The 20,218-nt window shown below is 41.4% G+C and overlaps 1 protein-coding gene across 1 annotated transcript in view; it reads right to left on the reverse strand.

The window, feature by feature from the left end:
- Positions 1 to 946: 946 nt before the first annotated feature.
- LOC137370929 (proteasomal ATPase-associated factor 1-like) overlaps positions 947 to 20,218 on the reverse strand; it is a 42,506-nt gene continuing 23,234 nt past the window's right edge. The window contains exons 8-12 of the mRNA XM_068032801.1: positions 15,413 to 15,504; positions 8,620 to 8,735; positions 5,313 to 5,395; positions 1,957 to 2,039; positions 947 to 1,331 (exon numbers count right to left, since the gene is read on the reverse strand). Coding sequence (XP_067888902.1) covers positions 1,254 to 1,331; positions 1,957 to 2,039; positions 5,313 to 5,395; positions 8,620 to 8,735; positions 15,413 to 15,504 — 452 coding nt within the window. The 3' untranslated portion in view covers positions 947 to 1,253. The remainder of the gene's footprint in view (positions 1,332 to 1,956; positions 2,040 to 5,312; positions 5,396 to 8,619; positions 8,736 to 15,412; positions 15,505 to 20,218) is intronic.

The following is a 20,218-nucleotide window of genomic DNA, read 5'->3' on the forward strand; positions in this document are numbered from 1 at the left end:
ATTTGGTAATTTTAATGCTTGAAATTCATTGGTGACACTATAATTGCAATATAGTGAGCAATTCTTGGCACCTTGCCTCCAAAAAGAATTAAGGAGGGTAGGGTGGAGCAAGAATAATTATTTCAAGACTCAAGAAAAAAAATTAACTGAATTGGACCTGCTTCTAATGGAGAAAAGATTGAGGGTACAAATAATCCATGTCTTCAAAATAGTTAAAAAGTATTAAATGATAAAACAAACATTTTTAGTCTATTGCATAAGCAACAACTGCTAAATAATATTAACTCATGGTCTAACTGCAAACCTCAATCACTCAAAAAATCTCAATTTTCCTTAGGTAATAACTGATGTTCAGTACAGGGCATACAAATAGTGTTCTATATTTTTTGATGTTCCTTCAAAAATCAAAAGAGAGGTATATAGGCAAACACATTATTTACAGTCACACTTAGCAGAAAGGTGTTTTGCAAAAGGTTCAATATAATCATTACTTGTGGTAGGCAGTTATTTGGTACATAGTACAGCCCATGATGCACAATGTTTAGTCTATATACGAATCTATATACTTTTTGGTGTAATGCAGGCTTCTGTTGCTTGCATTGCATGTCCAAGACATGGCTTCACAGCTGCCCATCAAGAAAAACATATTTCATATTAAATCTCTAGCTAAAAAAGGAGCTTTGGGAATTGCATGGTGATCAGCAAATGATGAATGATATACAAGATATAATTACAAGTCAAAAAATAAAAAGGCTGAGAAATGCATTAAAGTAACATCGATTCCTGGTTGACAAATTTGCAATATGGCTAGAAATATTTTTACTTTTTAAAAAAAGCTGAAAGAGGACTGTAGAACAGCGTTTATGTTCTCAGTAATGACAGTTGAATTCTTTGCACTAAACTCTATTGTTTCAACATAGAATTTAAAAGAATAGAGAACATGATGTGATTTTAGCATCCTGTTTATAAAAAAAATTCATAATAACTGACACAATACAATTATTACAAAGCAGCTACTTCATTTAACTTTTTTTGTGGAATTCATCCCCTTGTACACACTGCTGAGTCTAATACCAATGACATAGCAATTCCCAGACATGGCATAATGGCCTGCAGTCCCAAGCCGCTGAATTGTTTGCCACCAAAGAATTTTGTTGTTGTTTTACACTTATAATAATGGCAGTTGAAAGGCTAATGTGTGGCTGCAGTTTCTTAACTGAAGTACCCTCTTTGTGAACAATGCTATAAAGGGTTCAGAAATTCAGCAGTTGGTACTTCCTCACAATACCGTCTCTGGAGCATGTGTAGGCAAACTTCTCCCACAAAACTACCTGAAATGCAATGAATATGAATAGAGAGGTAATTACATCAAATAATGGGAGGATATCTGTCAAAAAGTACTGTAGCACAGAGGCACCCCTAAAGGGAAGAACTACTACTCCCATTAATCCTTATGGTGAAGTGGATAACAGGAGCAATAACAGTTATGCACAGTATGTAGGTGCGATGTTATTAAATATATTCGACAAGTTTTAAAACTTGCCCAACAATAATTCCATTAAAACATTTAATTGAAAAGCTTAACTCCAAAATAATGATTTTTGGCATCCAGTTCTGCAGAAATTGAAAACAGATACATTAAAAAAAATTAAAGGCACAAATTCATCCCCTATCACTCTGGGGTTGACAAACTCCAACTTCACTACTGTAATTACCTTTAATTTAAAAAAAAAATCCTTACAAGAACTTCTGAGAATATTTATCATACTCAACACTGGATGTAAATGATATATTTAATGCATTATTGATAATATGCAAATTAGATTTTCCAACCATTCATAGTGAATAGTTGAAAAAATCTAGCTCATAGAGAAATTACATTTTTTTTTATGCTGTTCAAGCCTAAACCAACCAAACATAGCTAATAGAAATATGAGCCACTATTGTTTTGCTTACCTTATAAATTGGGTCACAGTCAGGCCCTGTAAATTCAATGACATAATCCTGATCCTGTTGAACAATATAACAACTTCCATCACCTGAAACAATAAGATAGTTAGATTGAAATGTTTGGCTGCAGGTGGCATCTGCTACAGTTTCAGCAGAATTGACTATGTACCTTGTATCCATTCTCCAATAAACAAGTCACATTATTGCATATTTAAAATCTTTTAATTCCCAGTTCTTATGAGAATTTGATTTTTCTTCTTTAGTTTTCTCCCCTCTTCTTCCAAAGATGCTAATTCTTGTTGGAGGCATAGATCCACTAGTGCTAGATATGCTCCGCTACTTCGCCCAGCAGTTGTTCTTTATGTACAAGCCTAGTCGGTGAGTGTCAGCAGCAGGCTAATCAACTGGGGAGGCATTACATGAACACAAGCCTATTCCTGTTCCCACAAAACATCCACCTATCACCAAGAGTCAACAGATAGTGATCCGAAACATGAATCCTGGATGATTGCCCCCTTTTTTTTGTTCCCATAGTCTTCTTTATGCTTTCCTGGGCAGTTCAACGCATGTCTCCCAGCTAGAAGGTCCTTTGACTATCGATGATCAACATGCCACCTTTCTTGGGATGATTGGTCAGTTTTCAGCTCAGCCACTCAACTGATCTGAAGTATCAGATCTGCAGGTGAGGAAGCAATCAGTCACCTGCTCATATTCTGCCTTCTGTTACAGAGCAGCAATGAGTGGATATACAGTACAGTCTACCTAAACCTGGAAAACATGAAATTTAAATAGAAGAAAAAGAGGCAGATGTATAAAAAAGCAATGATTTCCCATGATGAAATACATTCTCATGCCTTTACTGAGAAGTAACAGGCTTTTAAGCTTCCTATAATATTTAGCAGCTCCTCTTTCCTTGGCTCCCAGCCCCCTTCTTTTTGGTTTCTTTCAACTTTCTTTTTATCTAGATTTGTAGTGTCCCCAGATTAGGAGTTTATGTTTAGGTTTGGAGATAGAGTTAAATTTCCTTGTTATCATCCATTCATCGTGGATTTTTATGCATGAATTGTGGGTTATGTTGAAGATTCCCACCTGACACTAACCTCTTTTCATTTTTAGATGTTGGTTGACCCAATTTACATTACCAACATTTTCAAGTAAGCAAAAAAAAACGCTCAGTGAATAACAACTACTTGAATTTATATAGTGTTTTTAAAGTAATAAAATGTTCTAAGGCGCTTCACAGGAGAATTATAAAGCAAAATTTGACACCGAGACACATAAGCTGATTAGGGCAGATGGCCAAAAGCTTAGTCAAAGAGGTAGATTTTAAGCAATGTCTCAAAGAAAGAAAGAGAGATAGAGAGGTGGAGAAGTTTAGTGAGGGAATTCCAGAGCTTAGGGCCTAGACAACTGAAAGCACAGCCACCAACGGCAGAACAATTAAAATCAGGGATGCTCAAGAGGCCAGAATTAGATGAGTGCAGATTTCTCTGAAGGTTGTGGGGGCTGCAGGAAATTGCAGAGATAAAGAGAGGTGAGATCATGGAAGGATTTGAAAACAGGGATGAGAATTTTAAAATCAAGGCATTGCTTGACTGGGAGCCAATGTCGACCAGTGAGCACAGGGGTGATGGGTGAATGAGACTTGGCGCAAGTAAGGGATGACCTTAAGTTTACAAAGGATAGAATGTGAGAGGCCAGCCAAGAGTGGAAAAAATATAGAGAATAGCTTGAACAGCAAATGATTGAAGTCTCATTCAGGGTTATTTCCAGAACTGTCATTTGCACTCAGCTACCTTCAGTGTGTTAGAATTTCTAGAAAGCCAAGAGAGGTTGAGTATTTCAGTTTGTGGAGGGATGGGGGTGTGGTGGCAAAGCGAAAAATTTGTTCTCCTCAAAAAGTGCATCACTCAAGAGTAGTGAAAGCAGAGGCAATCAATGATTTCAAAATGAAATTGGATGGACACTTGAGAGTGTTACGCCAATGTGTTTTGTTGAATGATAATTTTCTTTGGTCCACTGACTGGAGCTCTGACTTTATATTTCTTCAGGAAGAAATTTTCAAAAGAAAATTTTTTAAAAGACAAGCTGCCAGCAAAGTCATCCTTTCAGCTTACGATGATCACCTGGTTTGCTACACTGTATCCTACACCGTAATGCTGGTGAGAGAGAGATGTAATGTCTGCTAAAATGCAGCAAGAACCAAGTCCCAAGGGTTTAAAGGTACTACCTGTTCTCTCAGCAAGAAGAAATACTGCTAAATGCTTTGTTTTAATCACAGACTGTCTGACTGTCATCTGACAAGCCCCTCCCCATCTGTGGTTTTAATCTGGTGTTTTTCTCTGCAGCAGAGGAGAAGCAACTGGACTCTGACATGAGCAGACCCTAAGTGGGGGTCCCTCTCTCCATTCCAGCTTGAAAGCTTTCAAATCCTGCTGTTGACTGACCACCTTTGCATAATTGGACTACAATCAGAAACCCCGTAGAGGAAATCATCCGCATCGCTATCTCCGAGAGACTCAACGAACCAGTCAGCTACCTCTTCAAACCAAAATCTTCAGGACCACTGAATTCAGCTAGAAACCAGCCGAATCACCGAGCTTCACAGACTGTATACCCGTTCTTATATGGACTTGAACTCAGCCAATCTACCTTTCCCCACTCGGTAACCTATTTGTGTGTGTGTAAACCTCCAGAATGTGTGTGTCAGTGAAAGTTGGCGCGTTTATTATTTTATTAGCTCAGTTTAGATATAATAAAGTTAACCCCTTTTGTTAACTCAAGAAAACCTGTCTGATTACTTACTTGCTATGATCATACCAAGAACCAATCAAACACCTAATGAATTGGCCAGTACACTCATTTTAAGAATTAAATCTGTTGTGGTCTAACAAGGAAAGGGAAAAGAGTCAAGCCCTTCAACCCCTCCTCACTTGACCATAACAAAAGAAATAAACTTGCAGGGCTATGGGGAAGAGCCAACGTGGACTTATTCTGAAACAAAAACAAGAAATGCTGGATTCACTCAGCAGGTCTGGCAGCATCTGTGGAAAGAGAAGCACTTATTCTGTGCTGTAATGACTCTATGAGAGGGACATAATGTAGATGGATAAAGTTATTGTTTTTCAGAAAGGTTATGGAGGATGGGTCTGTACCCAAAACATTAACCTATCTCTTCCCTTTTTGGAGGCTCAAGGACTTGCTGTGTATTTCCAGTAGTTTCTGTTTATTATTTTTCTTCAATTTTTGACTAATATATTTCTAATATGATCATATGTTAAGATAGAAAAACTTTTTCCTGTAATGTGTGTATGCATGTTTAAAGAACACATATGCAAATAGAGAAACAAATGCTATCTTACCATGGCTAGCCATAAAGCCTTCTCTACAGGGCAGCAAGGAAAGCACTGGGCCACCTGATCGATGGATAATCTGTAGCGGAACTCTGCAAAAACAACATAAATTGAGCTTATTCCTATCATTGTAAAATATAAATGCATTTACTAGGAGATTGTGGCACTTTAGGGCCTCTCCAGTGAGCACTATTTTCTGTCCAATGTAAAGGTAGGAAATTCAACACTTGATCACTGCACTTCCCTTCTGACCCACACATTAGTTAACAGTTTCCTTTCCTCAAGAACTGTTCCCCTCCCCATCAAAATAAGTAGTTACCTTTCCTAAAAGAACTCACCACCTGTCGCATATGCAACCTCTCTTTCCTCTAATGGGCATGAATCTTCTACAACTGTGATATGGCGCTTTATCCCTTCTTTTTGTAGCATTCTGACCACTCTATCCTCCTTCAAAATGTCTGTTGTCCAGCTCCAAGGGACTGCCCTTGTGTGATTTCATTCATACCCATCTGACTGTATCTCCAGCAATGGCTCTTCTGCTCTCCTTCACATTATCACCCAAGGATCCAATCTCTGCACTCTTTTCTTCACCTACACATCACCCTGCAGCTGCAGGCATGGAGTCAGCTTTCATGTGTATGCTGATGACACTCTACTTCTCCACCAACTCTCTCCACCCCTCTCTGATTACTATCAGACACCAAGCCTTGGATGAGTCACAATGTCCTCCAGTTCAGCAGCAAGACAGAGCCATAGACTTTTCCCGCTATTAGAAATCTTTGCATTCTGTTCAACCATGAGCTAACTTTAAACCCTACATCCTATTGGCTAGCAAGACCACTTACTTCCATTTAAGAAAACAATGCCTACTTTCAAGTCCTGTCCGTGGAGATCCTTCTCTATGTTACCTCCAAACTCTGATATTGTGTTCTACACAAAGCTATTTTCCCTGTCCTTACTGATGTATATTGGCACCTGGTTCTCCAGCATATCCCATTTAAAATTCTCATCTTTATCCATAAATCCCTCTATGCTCAACCCATCTCCTCCCAAATGCTCGAGTCTCTGCCTTCAGCATCTGTGCATCACCCTTCCCTTCATCCCACCATCAGTAGCAGAGCATTCAGTGACTTCAGAGCTACTTTTCTGAACTCCCTATCTGAACCTCTCTGAATCTCTAAGAATTTTACGGCACACGTCTTTGACCAAGCTAATCTCCCTTCTGGTTGAGCATCCTTTCTCCTTACTTCTATTTATGAATATTTTCATTTGATAAAGATGCTCTATAAATACAGATTGTTACTGAAATGCATATAGTTCTGTTAAAAATATATTACAAGGGCAAGTGATTTGTTGTGATGGGACATCTCTCTACAAAGTCTGTCAATTTTTATGCTGAACAGGTATAATGATTTAATGTTCATATACTGTCATTTACAATAAAAAGACCCAGCGACAATGGAAATGCCATATTGAGATGATGTGACCAATTACAAGGCATTTCCCCAAAGCATTACACAACTAAGCTAATGTTTATTGACTACACAACACAAAACATGAATGAAAATCTAATTAGAAATTAATTATTTCCTGAAAGAATTTTCTCCAATTCCCCATCTGATTTATGCTGGGTAAAGAATCAAATTTAAGGATATTTTCTTTATTTTTACTAAAAAGAACAAAAGTTAAGCAATTTACACAAGAAGACAATACTTTTTTTTCACTGAAGTGCAAGTTTACAGCAATTAATTACTAAGTATTACAAGTATTTACAGCACAGAAAAAGGCCATTTGGCCCAACGTCAAGTTTATACTCCACACAAGCCTCCTCCCACCCTTCACCTAACACCATCAACATATCCTTCTAGTCCTTTCTCCCTCATGTGCTTATTTAGCTTCCCCTTGATGCATCTATGCTATTCGCCTCAACTACTCCCTAGAGATAGTGAGTTCCACATTCTAACCACATTCTAATACTCTGGGTAAAGAGGTTTCTCCTCAATACCCTTTTGGATTTATTGGTGACTATCTTATATTTATGGCCCCTCGTACTGGTCTCTCCCACAAGTGAAAACGTCTTCTCCATGTCTAACCTATCAAACCCTTTCATAATCTTGAAGGCTTGTATCAGGTCACCCCATAAGTCTTCTCTTGGTGTCAACTGTGGCTCAGTTGGTAGCACTCTCACCTCCAAGACAGAAGGTTTTAGGTTCAAGACCCACTCTAGAGGATGACACTCCAGTGCAGTACTAAGGCAGTGCGGCATTCTTAGAAGAGCTGTCTTTTAGATGAAATGTTAAACCAAGGCCTTGACTGCTTTCTAAAGGTGGACATAAAAGATCTCACTGCACTATTTCAAAGAGTAGCAGGGGAGTTATCCTCGGTGTCCTGGCCAATATTTATCCCTCAATCAACATCACAAAAACAAATTTATCTGATCATTATCACATTGCTGTTTGTGAGAGTTTGCTGTTTGTAAACTGACAGCTGCTTTTCCTACATTTCAATAGTGACTACGCTTCAAAAAAAACTTTGCTGGCTGTAAAGCACTTTGCGATGGTTCGAGGTTGTGGAAGGTGCCATACAAATGCAAGTCTTTCTTTTTTCTTTTCCAGAGTAAAGAGCCCGAGTCTGTTAAATCTTTCCTGATAGGTTATAACCTCTCAGTTCAGGTATCATTCTAGTAAATCTTCTTTGCACCTTCTCCAGTGCCTCTGTATCCTTTTAATAATATGGAGACCAGAACTATTCACAGTACTCCAAGTGTGGTCTAAACAAAGTTCTGTACAGAGGTTAACGTAACTTCTCTGCTTTTCAATTCTGTCCACTAGAAACAAACCCAAATGCATTTGTTTTTTTTTTCAAATGGCCTTATTAAACCACATCACTCCTTAGTGATTTGTGTATCTGTATCTCCAGATCCCTCGGTGCCTCTACCCCATTTAGACACTTATTTTACAAGGAATATGAGGCCTTATTATTATTCCTACCAAAATGTACTACCTCACACTTCTATTGAATTTCATTTGCCAGTTACATGTCCATTCTGCAAGCTTATTAATATCTTACTGTATTTTGTCACAGTCCTCCTCTGCATTAATTACACAACCAACTTGGTGTCATCTGCAAATTTTGAAATTGTACTTCCAATTCTCAAGTCCACATCGTTTATGCAAATGGTGAACACCACTTTCCACCGTTTGCCAATTACTGCAGTCTTAAAGGATTTTGTAAAAGTGATACAACACAGTCACTGAAAAAAACATCCAGGCTAATCACCAGATTGATTTAATGTACTGTCGCACAGCATACTTACTTTGTGTTTCGAACATCCAGCTGATAAATGTTACCATCCTGTGTTCCTGCAAGGATGTATGTACTTGAAAGGAATGTACAACAGTTGAAAGCATCGGATCCCTCAAACATAAATATCTGAAAATTCACAACACAGAGAAATGTGTCATATTTATCTGCATTCTTTTACATTGAAACTCTTAGGATTTTGAGGTATTTGATGCCATTACTTGATTTATAAAGATGTTGGGAGAGGGGGCATTATGATGATATGCAGTTTCTCAAAAACAAAGCCAATTTCAACCTCAAAAGAATGCCTCACAATACGCCAGATATCTTTTGTTTTATCAGCCCTCTTTCTTTTTGCAAAAAGAAACCTCATTCTTTTTAAACTCTCCCACACCATTCCCTAACCAAAAGGACTACTTGGAGAAAAGTGGAAGTTTGCAGCTTTAGTTAACCAGCAAATGTAATTTCCCTTAGGAAAAAGCAACACTTCTGCAAACAAGCCATGACACAACTCATTAGTTTAATCTATATTAAACCAGACAAAGCATTCATATCTGAGTATGCATTGTGGTGGTTTCTGGAAATATGTAAACATTAATTTACACTGAGATTTATTAAATTTCAATAAGATATTTTCTATTGTAAATCAATAGTTTAAACTATAAATAAAAATACTTTCAATAGTACAGAATATAGCAAAAAGGCCTTTGCTCTTGCACAGACCCATATACTTTCTGTCTGTGTAGTACATAAGTAGGTATATTTTAAGAGTTATAATGACTTGAACTTTTTTTTTTGTTCCATATCCCCCACTGGAATATTTGTGCTGTTTTCATAATGTAGATATGTACTATATCAAACTAATATTGGCTTCTGCTCAATTCACAGAATCATAGACTACAGTATAGAAGGAGGCCACTTGTGCTTTCATTGCAGCAGCTTTTTCGGGAGCAGAGTGTGAGCAAGTGAGCAGCTGGGAAGATCAGTTTGAAAGTAAACTTAATTTCCTTTTGCTTTCGGCGGAGGCCAGGGGGCTGCTGGGTAAGTAAAACACTATATATTTGGGCGGTTTAAAATAACTTTCCTTTCATTGCAGCAGCTTTTTCGGGAGCAGAGTGTGAGCGAGTGAGCAGCTGGGAAGGTCAGTTTGAAAGTAAACTTAGTTTCCTTTTGTTTTCGGCGGAGGCCAGGGGGCTGCTGGGTAAGTAAAACACTATATATTTGGGCGGTTTAAAATAACTTTCCTTTCATTGCAGCAGCTTTTTCGGGAGCAGAGTGTGAGTGAGTGAGCAGCTGGGAAGGTCAATTTGAAAGTAAACTTAGTTTCCTTTTGTTTTCGGCGGAGGCCAGGGGGCTGTTGGGTAAGTAAAACACTATATATTTGGGCGGTTTAAAATAACTTTCCTTTCATTGCAGCAGCTTTTTCGGGAGCAGAGTGTGAGCGAGTGAGCAGCTGGGAAGGTCACTTTGAAAGTAAACTTAATTTCCTTTTGTTTTCGGCGGAGGCCAGGGGGCTGCTGGGTAAGTAAAACACTATATATTTGGGCGGTTTCTGAACCTGAGACACCACACTTGTAGTGTCTCCCACCCGCCCTCCTCCTCTAACCAAAAAAGAAGGACTCGGTGGGGTGTTTAGAAGGTAAGGCTTTTTCTATTTCTCTGGTTTTATCGTGATTGGTAAAAACTTTTCGTTCCTTTTTCATTTAACTAAGTTAAGCTTAAGATTAAAAATGGCAGGAGATCTCAGACCCGTGTCATGCTCCTCTTGCTCAATGTGGGAGCTCAGGGACATGGCTGATGTCCCTGACTCCTTCACGTGCAGGAAGTGTGTCCAACTGCAGCTCTTGTTAGACCGCATGACGGCTCTCGAGCTGCGGATGGACTCACTTTGGAGCACGCGCGATGCTGAGGAGGTCGTGGATAGCACGTTTAGTGAATTGGTCACACCGCAGATTAGGATTGCTGAGGGAGAAAGGGAATGGGTGACCAAAAGGCAGAGAAAGAGCAGGAAGGCAGCGCAGGAGTCCCCTGCGGTCATCTCCCTCCAAAACAAGTATACCGTTTTGGATACTGTTGAGGGAGATGGCTCACCAGGGGAAGGCAGCAGTAGCCAGGTCCATGGCACCGTGGCTGGCTCTGCTGTTCAGAAGGGCGGGAAAAAGAGTGGAAGGGCTATAGTCGTAGGGGATTCGATTGTAAGGGGAGTAGATAGGCGGTTCTGTGGTCGAAAACGAGGCTCCCGAATGGTATGTTGCCTCCCAGGTGCACGGGTCAGGGATGTCTCAGATCGGCTGCAGAACATTCTAAAGGGGGAGGGTGAACAGCCAGTTGTCATTGTGCACATAGGCACCAATGATATAGGTAAAAAACGGGTTGAGGTCCTACAAGCAGAGTTTAGGGAGTTAGGAGCCAAGTTAAAAAGCAGGACCTCAGAGGTAGTAATCTCAGGATTGCTACCAGTGCCACGTGATAGTCAGAGTAAAAATGAAAGAATAGTCAGGATGAATGCGTGGCTTGAGAGATGGTGCAGGAAGGAGGGGTTCAGACTTTTGGGACATTGGGACCGGTTCTGGGGGAGGTGGGACTATTACAAATTGGACGGTCTACACCTGGGCCGGACTGGAACCAATGTCCTTGGGGGTGCTTTTGCTAACGCTGTTGGGGAGGGTTTAAACTAATGTGGCAGGGGGATGGGAACCAATTGAGGTCAGTTGACAGTAAGGAGGTAGTAACAAAAGCCTGTAAGGAACTAGATAATGAAGTCAGTGTGACTAAGGGGAAGAGCAGGCAGGGAGCAGATGATGAATATAAAGGGACTGGTGGTCTGAGGTGCATTTGTTTAATGCAAGAAGTGTAGTAGGTAAGGCAGATGAACTTAGGGCTTGGATTAGTACCTGGGAGTATGATGTTATTGCTATTACTGAAACTTGGTTGAGGGAAGGGCATGATTGGCAACTAAATATCCCAGGATATCGATGCTTCAGGCGGGATAGAGAGGGAGGTAAAAGGGGTGGTGGAGTTGCATTACTGGTCAAAGAGGATATCACAGCTGTGCTGAAGGAGGGCACTATGGAGGACTCGAGCAGTGAGGCAATATGGACAGAACTCAGAAATAGGAAGGGTGCGGTAACAATGTTGGGGCTGTACTACAGGCCTCCCAACAGCGAGCATGAGATAGAGGTACAAATATGTAAACAGATTATGGAAAGATGTAGGAGCAACAGGGTGGTGGTGATAGGAGATTTTAATTTTCCCAACATTGACTGGGATTCACTTAGTGTTAGAGGTCTAGATGGAGCAGAATTTGTAAGGAGCATCCAGGAGGGTTTTCTAGAGCAGTATGTAAATAGTCCAACTCGGGAAGGGGCCATACTGGACCTGGTGTTGGGGAATGAGCCCGGCCAGGTGGTTGAAGTTTCAGTAGGGGACTACTTTGGGAATAGTGATCACAATTCCGTAAGCTTTAAAATACTCATGGACAAAGACGAGAGTGGTCCTAAAGGAAGAGTGCTAAATTGGGGGAAGGCCAACTATACCAAAATTCGGCAGGAGCTGGGGAATGTAGATTGGGAGCAGCTGTTTGAAGGTAAATCCACATGTGATATGTGGGAGGCTTTTAAAGAGAGGTTGATTAGCGTGCAGGAGAGACATGTTCCTGTGAAAATGAAGGATAGAAATGGCAAGATTAGGGAACCATGGATGACAGGTGAAATTGTGAGACTAGCTAAGAGGAAAAAGGAAGCATACATAAGGTCTAGGCGGCTGATGAAAGACGAAGCTTTGAAAGAATATCGGGAATGTAGGACCAATCTGAAACGAGGAATTAAGAGGGCTAAAAGGGGTCATGAAATATCTTTAGCAAACAGGGTTAAAGAAAATCCCAAAGCCTTTTATTCATATATAAGGAGAAAGAGGGTAACTAGAGAAAGGATTGGCCCACTAAAGGACAAAGGAGGAATGTTATGCTTGGACTCAGAGAAAATGGGTGAGATTCTAAATGAGTACTTTGCATCGGTATTCACCGAGGAGAGGGACATGACGGATGTTGAGGTTAGGAACAGATGTTTGATTACTCTAGGTCAAGTCGGCATAAGGAGGGAGGAAGTGTTGGGTATTCTAAAGGGCATTAAGGTGGACAAGTCCCCAGGTCCGGATGGGATCTATCCCAGGTCACTGAGGGAAGCGAGAGAGGAAATAGCTGGGGCCTTAACAGATATCTTTGCAGCATCCTTAAACACGGGGGAGGTCCCGGAGGACTGGAGAATTGCTAATGTTGTCCCCTTGTTTAAGAAGGGTAGCAGGGATAATCCAGGTAATTATAGACCGGTGAGCCTGACGTCAGTGGTAGGGAAGCTGCTGGAGAAGATACTGAGGGATAGGATCTATTCCCATTTGGAAGAAAATGGGCTTATCAGTGATAGGCAACATGGTTTTGTGCAGGGAAGGTCATGTCTTACCAACTTAATAGAATTCTTTGAGGAAGTGACAAAGTTGATTGATGAGGGAAGGGCTGTCGATGTCATATACATGGACTTCAGTAAGGCGTTTGATAAGGTTCCCCATGGCAGGCTGATGGAGAAAGTGAAAGCGCATGGGGTCCAAGGTGTACTAGCTGGATGGATAAAGAACTGGCTGGGCAACAGGAGACAGAGAGTAGCAGTAGAAGGGAGTTTCTCAAAATGGAGACGTGTGACCAGTGGTGTTCCACAGGGATCCGTGCTGGGACCACTGTTGTTTGTGATATACATAAATGATTTGGAGGAAAGTATAGGTGGACTGATTAGCAAGTTTGCAGACGACACTAAGATTGGTGGAGTAGCAGATAGTGAAGGGGACTGTCAGAGAATACAGCAGAATATAGATAGATTGGAGAGTTGGGCAGAGAAATGGCAGATGGAGTTCAATCAGGGCAAATGCGAGGTGATGCATTTTGGAAGATCCAATTCAAGAGTGAACTATACAGTAAATGGAAAAGTCCTGGGGAAAATTGATGTCCAGAGAGATTTGGGTGTTCAGGTCCACTGTTCCCTGAAGGTGGCAACGCAGGTAAATAGAGTGGTCAAGAAGGCATACGGCATGCTTTCCTTCATCGGACGGGGTATTGAGTACAAGAGTTGGCAGGTCATGTTACAGTTGTATAGGACTTTGGTTCGGCCACATTTGGAATACTGCGTACAGTTCTGGTCGCCACATTACCAAAAGGATGTGGATACTTTGGAGAGGGTGCAGAGGAGGTTCACCAGGATGTTGCCTGGTATGGAGGGCACTAGCTATGAAGAGAGGTTGAGTAGATTAGGATTATTTTCATTAGAAAGACGGAGGTTGAGGGGGGACCTGATTGAGGTGTACAAAATCATGAGAGGTATAGACAGGGTGGATAGCAAGAGGCTTTTTCCCAGAGTGGGGGATTCAATTACTAGAGGACACGAGTTCAAAGTGAAAGGGGAAAAGTTTAGGGGGGATATGCGTGGAAAGTTCTTTACGCAGAGGGTGGTGGGTGCCTGGAACGCGTTGCCAGCGGAGGTGGTAGATGCGGGCACGATGGCGTCTTTTAAGATGTATCTAGACAGATACATGAATGGGCAGGAAGAAAAGAGATACAGAACCTTAGAAAATAGGCGACATGTTTAGAGAGAGGATCTGGATCGGCGCAGGCTTGGAGGGCCGAAGGGCCTGTTCCTGTGCTATAATTATCTTTGTTCTTTGTGCTGGCACTATGAAAGGGCAATCCCATTAGACCCATTTGCCCGCCCTTTCCCCACAGCCCTGCAAATGTTTCCCCTTCAAGTATTTATTCAATTTCCTTTTGAAAATTATTATTGAATCGGTTTCTACCATCCTTCCAGGCATTGCATTCCTGATCATAAGTCGTTAGATAAATAAAATTCTCTTCATCTCAATTCTAGTTCTTTTGCCTTAAATCTATGTCCTCTGGCTACCAACACTTATGTCACTGGAAACAGTTTCTCCTCCTTATTTATTCTATCAAAATACTTCATGATTTTGAACATCTCTATCAAATCTCGCCTTCACCTTCTTTGCTCTAAGGAAAACATTCCCAGCTTCTCCAGTCTCTCCACGTAATTGAAGTTCTCTATTCCCCCCCCCCCACCCCACCCCACCATTCCAGTAAATCAACTCTGCACCTGCTCTAAGGCTTTGACATCCTTCCAAAAGTATTGTGCGAAAATTTACCACAATGCTCCAGCTGCGACCTAACCAGTGATTTATGAGGGTATAGCATAACTTTCTTGCTTTTGTACTCTATGCCTCTATTTATAAAGGCCCAATCAGGATAGTTCAGGAGTGGCTTCAGTATCTCACTACTTCCAATCAATTTGCTAATAACTGGGGTCCTGGCTTACTTACTTACCCACATGCTTTTAATTATATAATTGAACCTGATCTCTTGATAAGGTTTACGATGTTCTTGGTTTTACCCTAATTGAGTGCTTCATTTGGAAATACTTGTGAAAATTGTTACATTAAAAAAAACATAAAGCAGCTCATACATAACTCCAAAGCTAAAGACATTCTCACTAATCAAATATTTAACCCTCAAGCAACGTCACTGAACAAGATCATCTGGTCATTATCTCACAGTGGCATCAAGGTTTGTGACACCTTACTGTGCGCAAATTGGCTGTAAAGCATTTTGGGACAGCCTGAGGTCACCAAGTGTATTATAAATTCAAGATTTTCCTATTTTATTACAGTATGCACAATCTGAATTGATGTTAGCAGGTTAACATACGAGGTTAGCAGGCGACAGCCACACAATCTTCCAAACAATAAAAAGTACTTACTGGTTGCCTACTGAGCAGTCCAATGCTTTGCAGTTTTCTGTCTTCACGCGCTAATAGTAACAATTTTCCCCCAGTCCCTATTTCACGTTCACCTGGAAAGCACATAGTTTGTTTTTAAAATAATGCACAATGTGAGGGAAATATTTTGAACAGCAGTTAGGTCAATTATATAGATGCATAAATGATTTTGCAGTCCTCAACCTTTTTTGAAAGCTCTCATTTATTAATCAGCAAATACCGCAACCTTGACCACATTATACTATTAATTTCTACCCACTGTTTTCATCTGCCATTTTTCTTCTTCACACTGGTATTTACAGTGAGAAATAACATATATAACATAGCAAATACATGGAGTAGCACGATGCTAGAAATGTCCGCCAGAAATATCCCCAAAATAGACTTGCCCTTCTACCTGGAGCCTAAGATTTGGGTTGCAAATTTTACTTGGACTTGCATATTGGATTTTCGAACTGCTGTTGACAAATCCTGTGTTTGTGTGTGGAAGATGCATCACGAGAGTTTTCACCATGCCGCTGTGGAACTGCATACGGACAACCTACAAATCTCAGTAAAGCTCATGACTTTTTAAAAGCTGACACAGCGGCATAAAAAAACTTAAATCAAAAACTCATACAACTGCAAAACAGCCCTGAATAAAGGCCTACGATCAAGGCATTGCTTCAAGGTGACAGAATAAATTAAGTTCATTTTTATTACATTGGATTTAAGGATTATTAGTGTTTTGGGATTACATTCTGCAACTCAGTTTTTGTGTATTTAACAGGCCCGGCTTTCTCTATTTATGTGCTTCCAGGGCTAACAGTACAGAATGCTGTCTCTGTATACAGGTGGCGAGAGCTCACATTCCTACAAGAGTTCCCAACTCCAATATGCAGATGCCAATCAGGGTTATCAGCACTCCAAATGCATGAAGACCAGCAGCAGGGCCGCCAAGTGCATCAACCTCCAGATTGAGGAGATCACATGGTGGGGGGGGGGGGGGGCGTGGGGGGAGGTGAGGTGCTCATAGACTAGGGAAATAAGAACGCAGTGTTGCAGAAGCAGCTAACTTTAAAACTGAGTTTTATTAGGGCAGTTCTATTGAAAAAAAGGACAGTTTAAAAAAAAATGACATTCAGAGTTGGAGAACTCGCCTCAACCTGGCTGGGGGATCAGCTTTGAGAGAGAACCAGAAGAAAAAAGATGTAGCAATCAGCCATCCCATCCCAAACTTGGAGCCTATGTTTTTATCTAAAAAAGGAAACTAACAGCACGGACTGAAAATGATTTTCTGCCTCAGGAATCAGCACAACCGAGTTCAATAACTACTACAAGGCTATCCAGCTCATCTCCACACCAACTCTGGCAACTGTGTCGAGAAACAGACAAGATGCTTGCTTGAGGTGATATGTCTTTCAACCACAAAACTCACCCCTAGCATTTGCCCAATGTTGACAGTTTTATATGGTTAACTGCATTTACTACACTGAAAATACAAAATAATTAATTACAAATGGCTAATTTGAACATTGCACAAAAAAGTATTTGCAACTTAAACAAATACTGAAACCCCAATAATAATGAAAGATTTGTGGTCAAATTTCCAATTCATTTGCCATAACCTTGGTGGAAACCCTAGAAGAATGGCAACAAGAATAGCATAAGGACTAGGGCACACAGATTGAAAGTTTTGGGCAAAAGATGCAGGGGAATATGAGGAAGCACTCTTTTTGTTTTACAGAGGATGGTAATGATCTGGAACTTGCTCCCCACAAGATAGGTGCAAGCAGAGACGATCAATGACTTCAAGAGGAAGTTGGATGGCCACCTGAGGGAAATAGACTTGCAGGGCAACGGGGATCGAGCCAGGGAACGGGAATGGCTGCATAGCTCCGTGGAGAGTGGGTTTGGACGCGATGGGCCGAACAGCCTCCATCTGTGCCATAAATGACTATGTAAATAACTCTTTTTCGTAAGCAATGGACAAGTTGCACTTATATCGTACATTTAAAGTAGAAAAATATCCCATAGGTGCCTCCCAGAGGGCTAATCAGAAATAAATGGATGGTAGACCAAAGATATTGAGTGGCCAAATGCTTGGTCAAATGGCTGGGTTTTATGCAAGACCTTAAAAGAGGAAAGGGAGGTGGACAGGCATAGGCAAAGAATTCCAGGGGTAGTACCTAGGCAGCTGAGGGCACGGCTGCCAATTACTAGCGTAAATCTTAGTCCAAATATTACTAAACCTTCTAAGTATTAACAGAAATATTTCATAAATATTTCATCTACAACCGTAATAATTTCAATAGAGTAACTTCTTAACTTGTGACGCCAAGACCTCGAGTATACTCAATGCCTCTGCAGTATCTACAATACACACCAGTGACAGCCAGTGAGGAATACATTGGAAATCAGAGAAAGTGGAAAAAAAGAGAAATGATTAAAATTATGGATGATTTTATATGTTAGATTAAAAAGGAGATTGCAGTATGCTTCCTAATTCATATGTTGCTGTATCTAGCACAGTAGCCTTTTAAAAAAAAGGTGCAGGCTGCAAACCTTTCCATTCCATAGTTGTCAAAATTAAGTTAACAGATGGAAACTATGCTATGGTCTACTGAGCTAGGCTCAACTCGGGACAATAATTGGATAAGTGAGCAGAAGCAGCAATAGCAGAAGATTCTCTCCTCGATAACCCAGTTCCCCTACCCCAGGGTCAATTATAGTACCCCTATGACCACCCCTGTTGAGATCATGTAACAGCACAAACTGGGGAATGAAATAATTATTTTCCTGCCCATATGCTTCAGGTATTTACTGGAATAACTCAGTTGTTGGGAAACTTGCAACAATCTCTTCGGAAATGAGGATGGGCAGATGGTTGATGTGTCAGTGGGGGAGCACTTTGGGACCAGTGACCATAACTCTATTAGCTTCAAGATAGTTATGGAAAAGGATAGGACTGGTCCTCAGGTTGAAGTCCTAAATTGGGGGAAGGCTAATTTTGATGGCATCAGACAGGAACTCTCAAAAGTTGAATGGGAGAGGCTGTTTACAGGTAAAGGGACGTCTGGCAAGTGGGAGGCTTTTAAAAGTGAGATAGGAAGAGTTCAGGGGCGGCATGTTCCTGTTAGATGGAAGGCTAGCAAGTTTAGGGAACCTTGGTTGACGAGGGATATTGAGGGTCTGGTCAGGACAAAGAAGGAGGCATATGTCAGGTATAGGCAGCTGGGATCGAGCGAGTCCCTCGAGGAGTATAGGGGATGTCGGACTACACTTAAGAAGGAAATTAGGAGGGCAAAAAGGGGCCATGAGATTTCCCTGGCAGATAAGATAAAGGAGAATCCTAAAAGATTCTGTTAGTATATTAAGAGTAAAAGGGTAGCTAGGGAGAGAGTAGATCCCCTTAAGGATCAGTGTGGCAATCTATGTGTGGAGCCACAGGAAATGGGAGAGGTCTTAAATGAATATTTCTCGTCCGTATTTACCGTGGAGAAGGTCATGGAAGCTAGTGAGGTCAAGGGAGGGAACACCGATATCCTGGAGCATATCAACATTACAAAGGAGGTGGTGTTGGAGGTTTTGAAGCGCATTAAGATGGATAAATCCCCAGGGCTTGACCAGGTGTATCCTAGGATGCTATGGGAAGCAAGGGAGGAGATTGCTGGGGCCCTGGCAGAGATTTTTGTATCATCGTTAGCCACGGGTGAGGTACCCGAAGACTGGAGGATAGCTAATGTTGTGCCTTTATCCAAGAAGGGCAGCAGGGATAAACCAGGGAACTACAGGCCGGTGAGCCTTACATCAGTGGTGGGAAAGTTATTGGAAGGGATTCTGAAAGACAGGATTTATACGCATCTGGAAAGGCATGGTCTGATTAGGGATAGTCAGCATGGCTTTGTGTGTGGGAAATCATGTCTCGTGAACTTGATTGAGTTTTTCGAGGAGGTGACTAAGAGGATTGACGAGGGCAGGGCGATGGACGTTGTCTACATGGACTTTAACAAGGCCTTTGACAAGGTCCCGCATGGTAGGCTGGTCCAGAAGGTTCGAACACATGGGATCCAGGGTGAGCTAGCAAATTGGATACAAAATTGGCTTGGTAATAGGAGGCAGAGGGTGGTAGTGGAGGGTTGTTTTTCAGATTGGAGGCCGGTGACCAGTGGTGTGCTGCAGGGATCCGTGCTGGGCCCTCTGTTGTTTGTCATATATATTAATGACTTGGATGTGAATGTAAGGGGCATGATTAGTAACTTTGCAGATGACACCAAAATTGGAGGTATAGTGGACAGTGAAGAAGGTTGTCTAAGGTTACAACAGGATATAGGTCAACTGGGAAAGTGGGCAAGGGATTGGCAAATGGAATTTAACGCAGACAAGTGTGAAGTGATGCATTTTGGGAAGTTAAACCAGGGCAGGAAATATACAGTGAATGGCAGGGCCCTGGGGAGTGTTGTTGAGCAGCGAGACCTTGGGGTGCAAGTACATAGTTCCCCGAAAGTGGCAACACAGCTAGACAGGGTGGTGAAGAAGGCGTATGGCATGCTTGCCTTCATCAGTCGAGGCATTGAGTACAAGAGTTGGGACGTCATGTTACAGTTGTACATGACGTTGGTTAGGCCGCATTTGGAGTACTGTGTGTAGTTATGGTCGCCGCACTACAGGAAAGATGTGATTAAGCTAGAGAGGGTGCAGAAAAGATTCACAAGGATGTTGCCTGGTTTGGAGGGCTTGAGTTAGAAAGAGAGATTGGATAGGCTGGGTCTGTTTTCCCTGGAGCAAAGGAGGCTGACAGGGGACATG

This window comes from Heterodontus francisci, chromosome 6, assembly GCF_036365525.1.
Source record: "Heterodontus francisci isolate sHetFra1 chromosome 6, sHetFra1.hap1, whole genome shotgun sequence".
NCBI lineage: Eukaryota > Metazoa > Chordata > Chondrichthyes > Heterodontiformes > Heterodontidae > Heterodontus > Heterodontus francisci.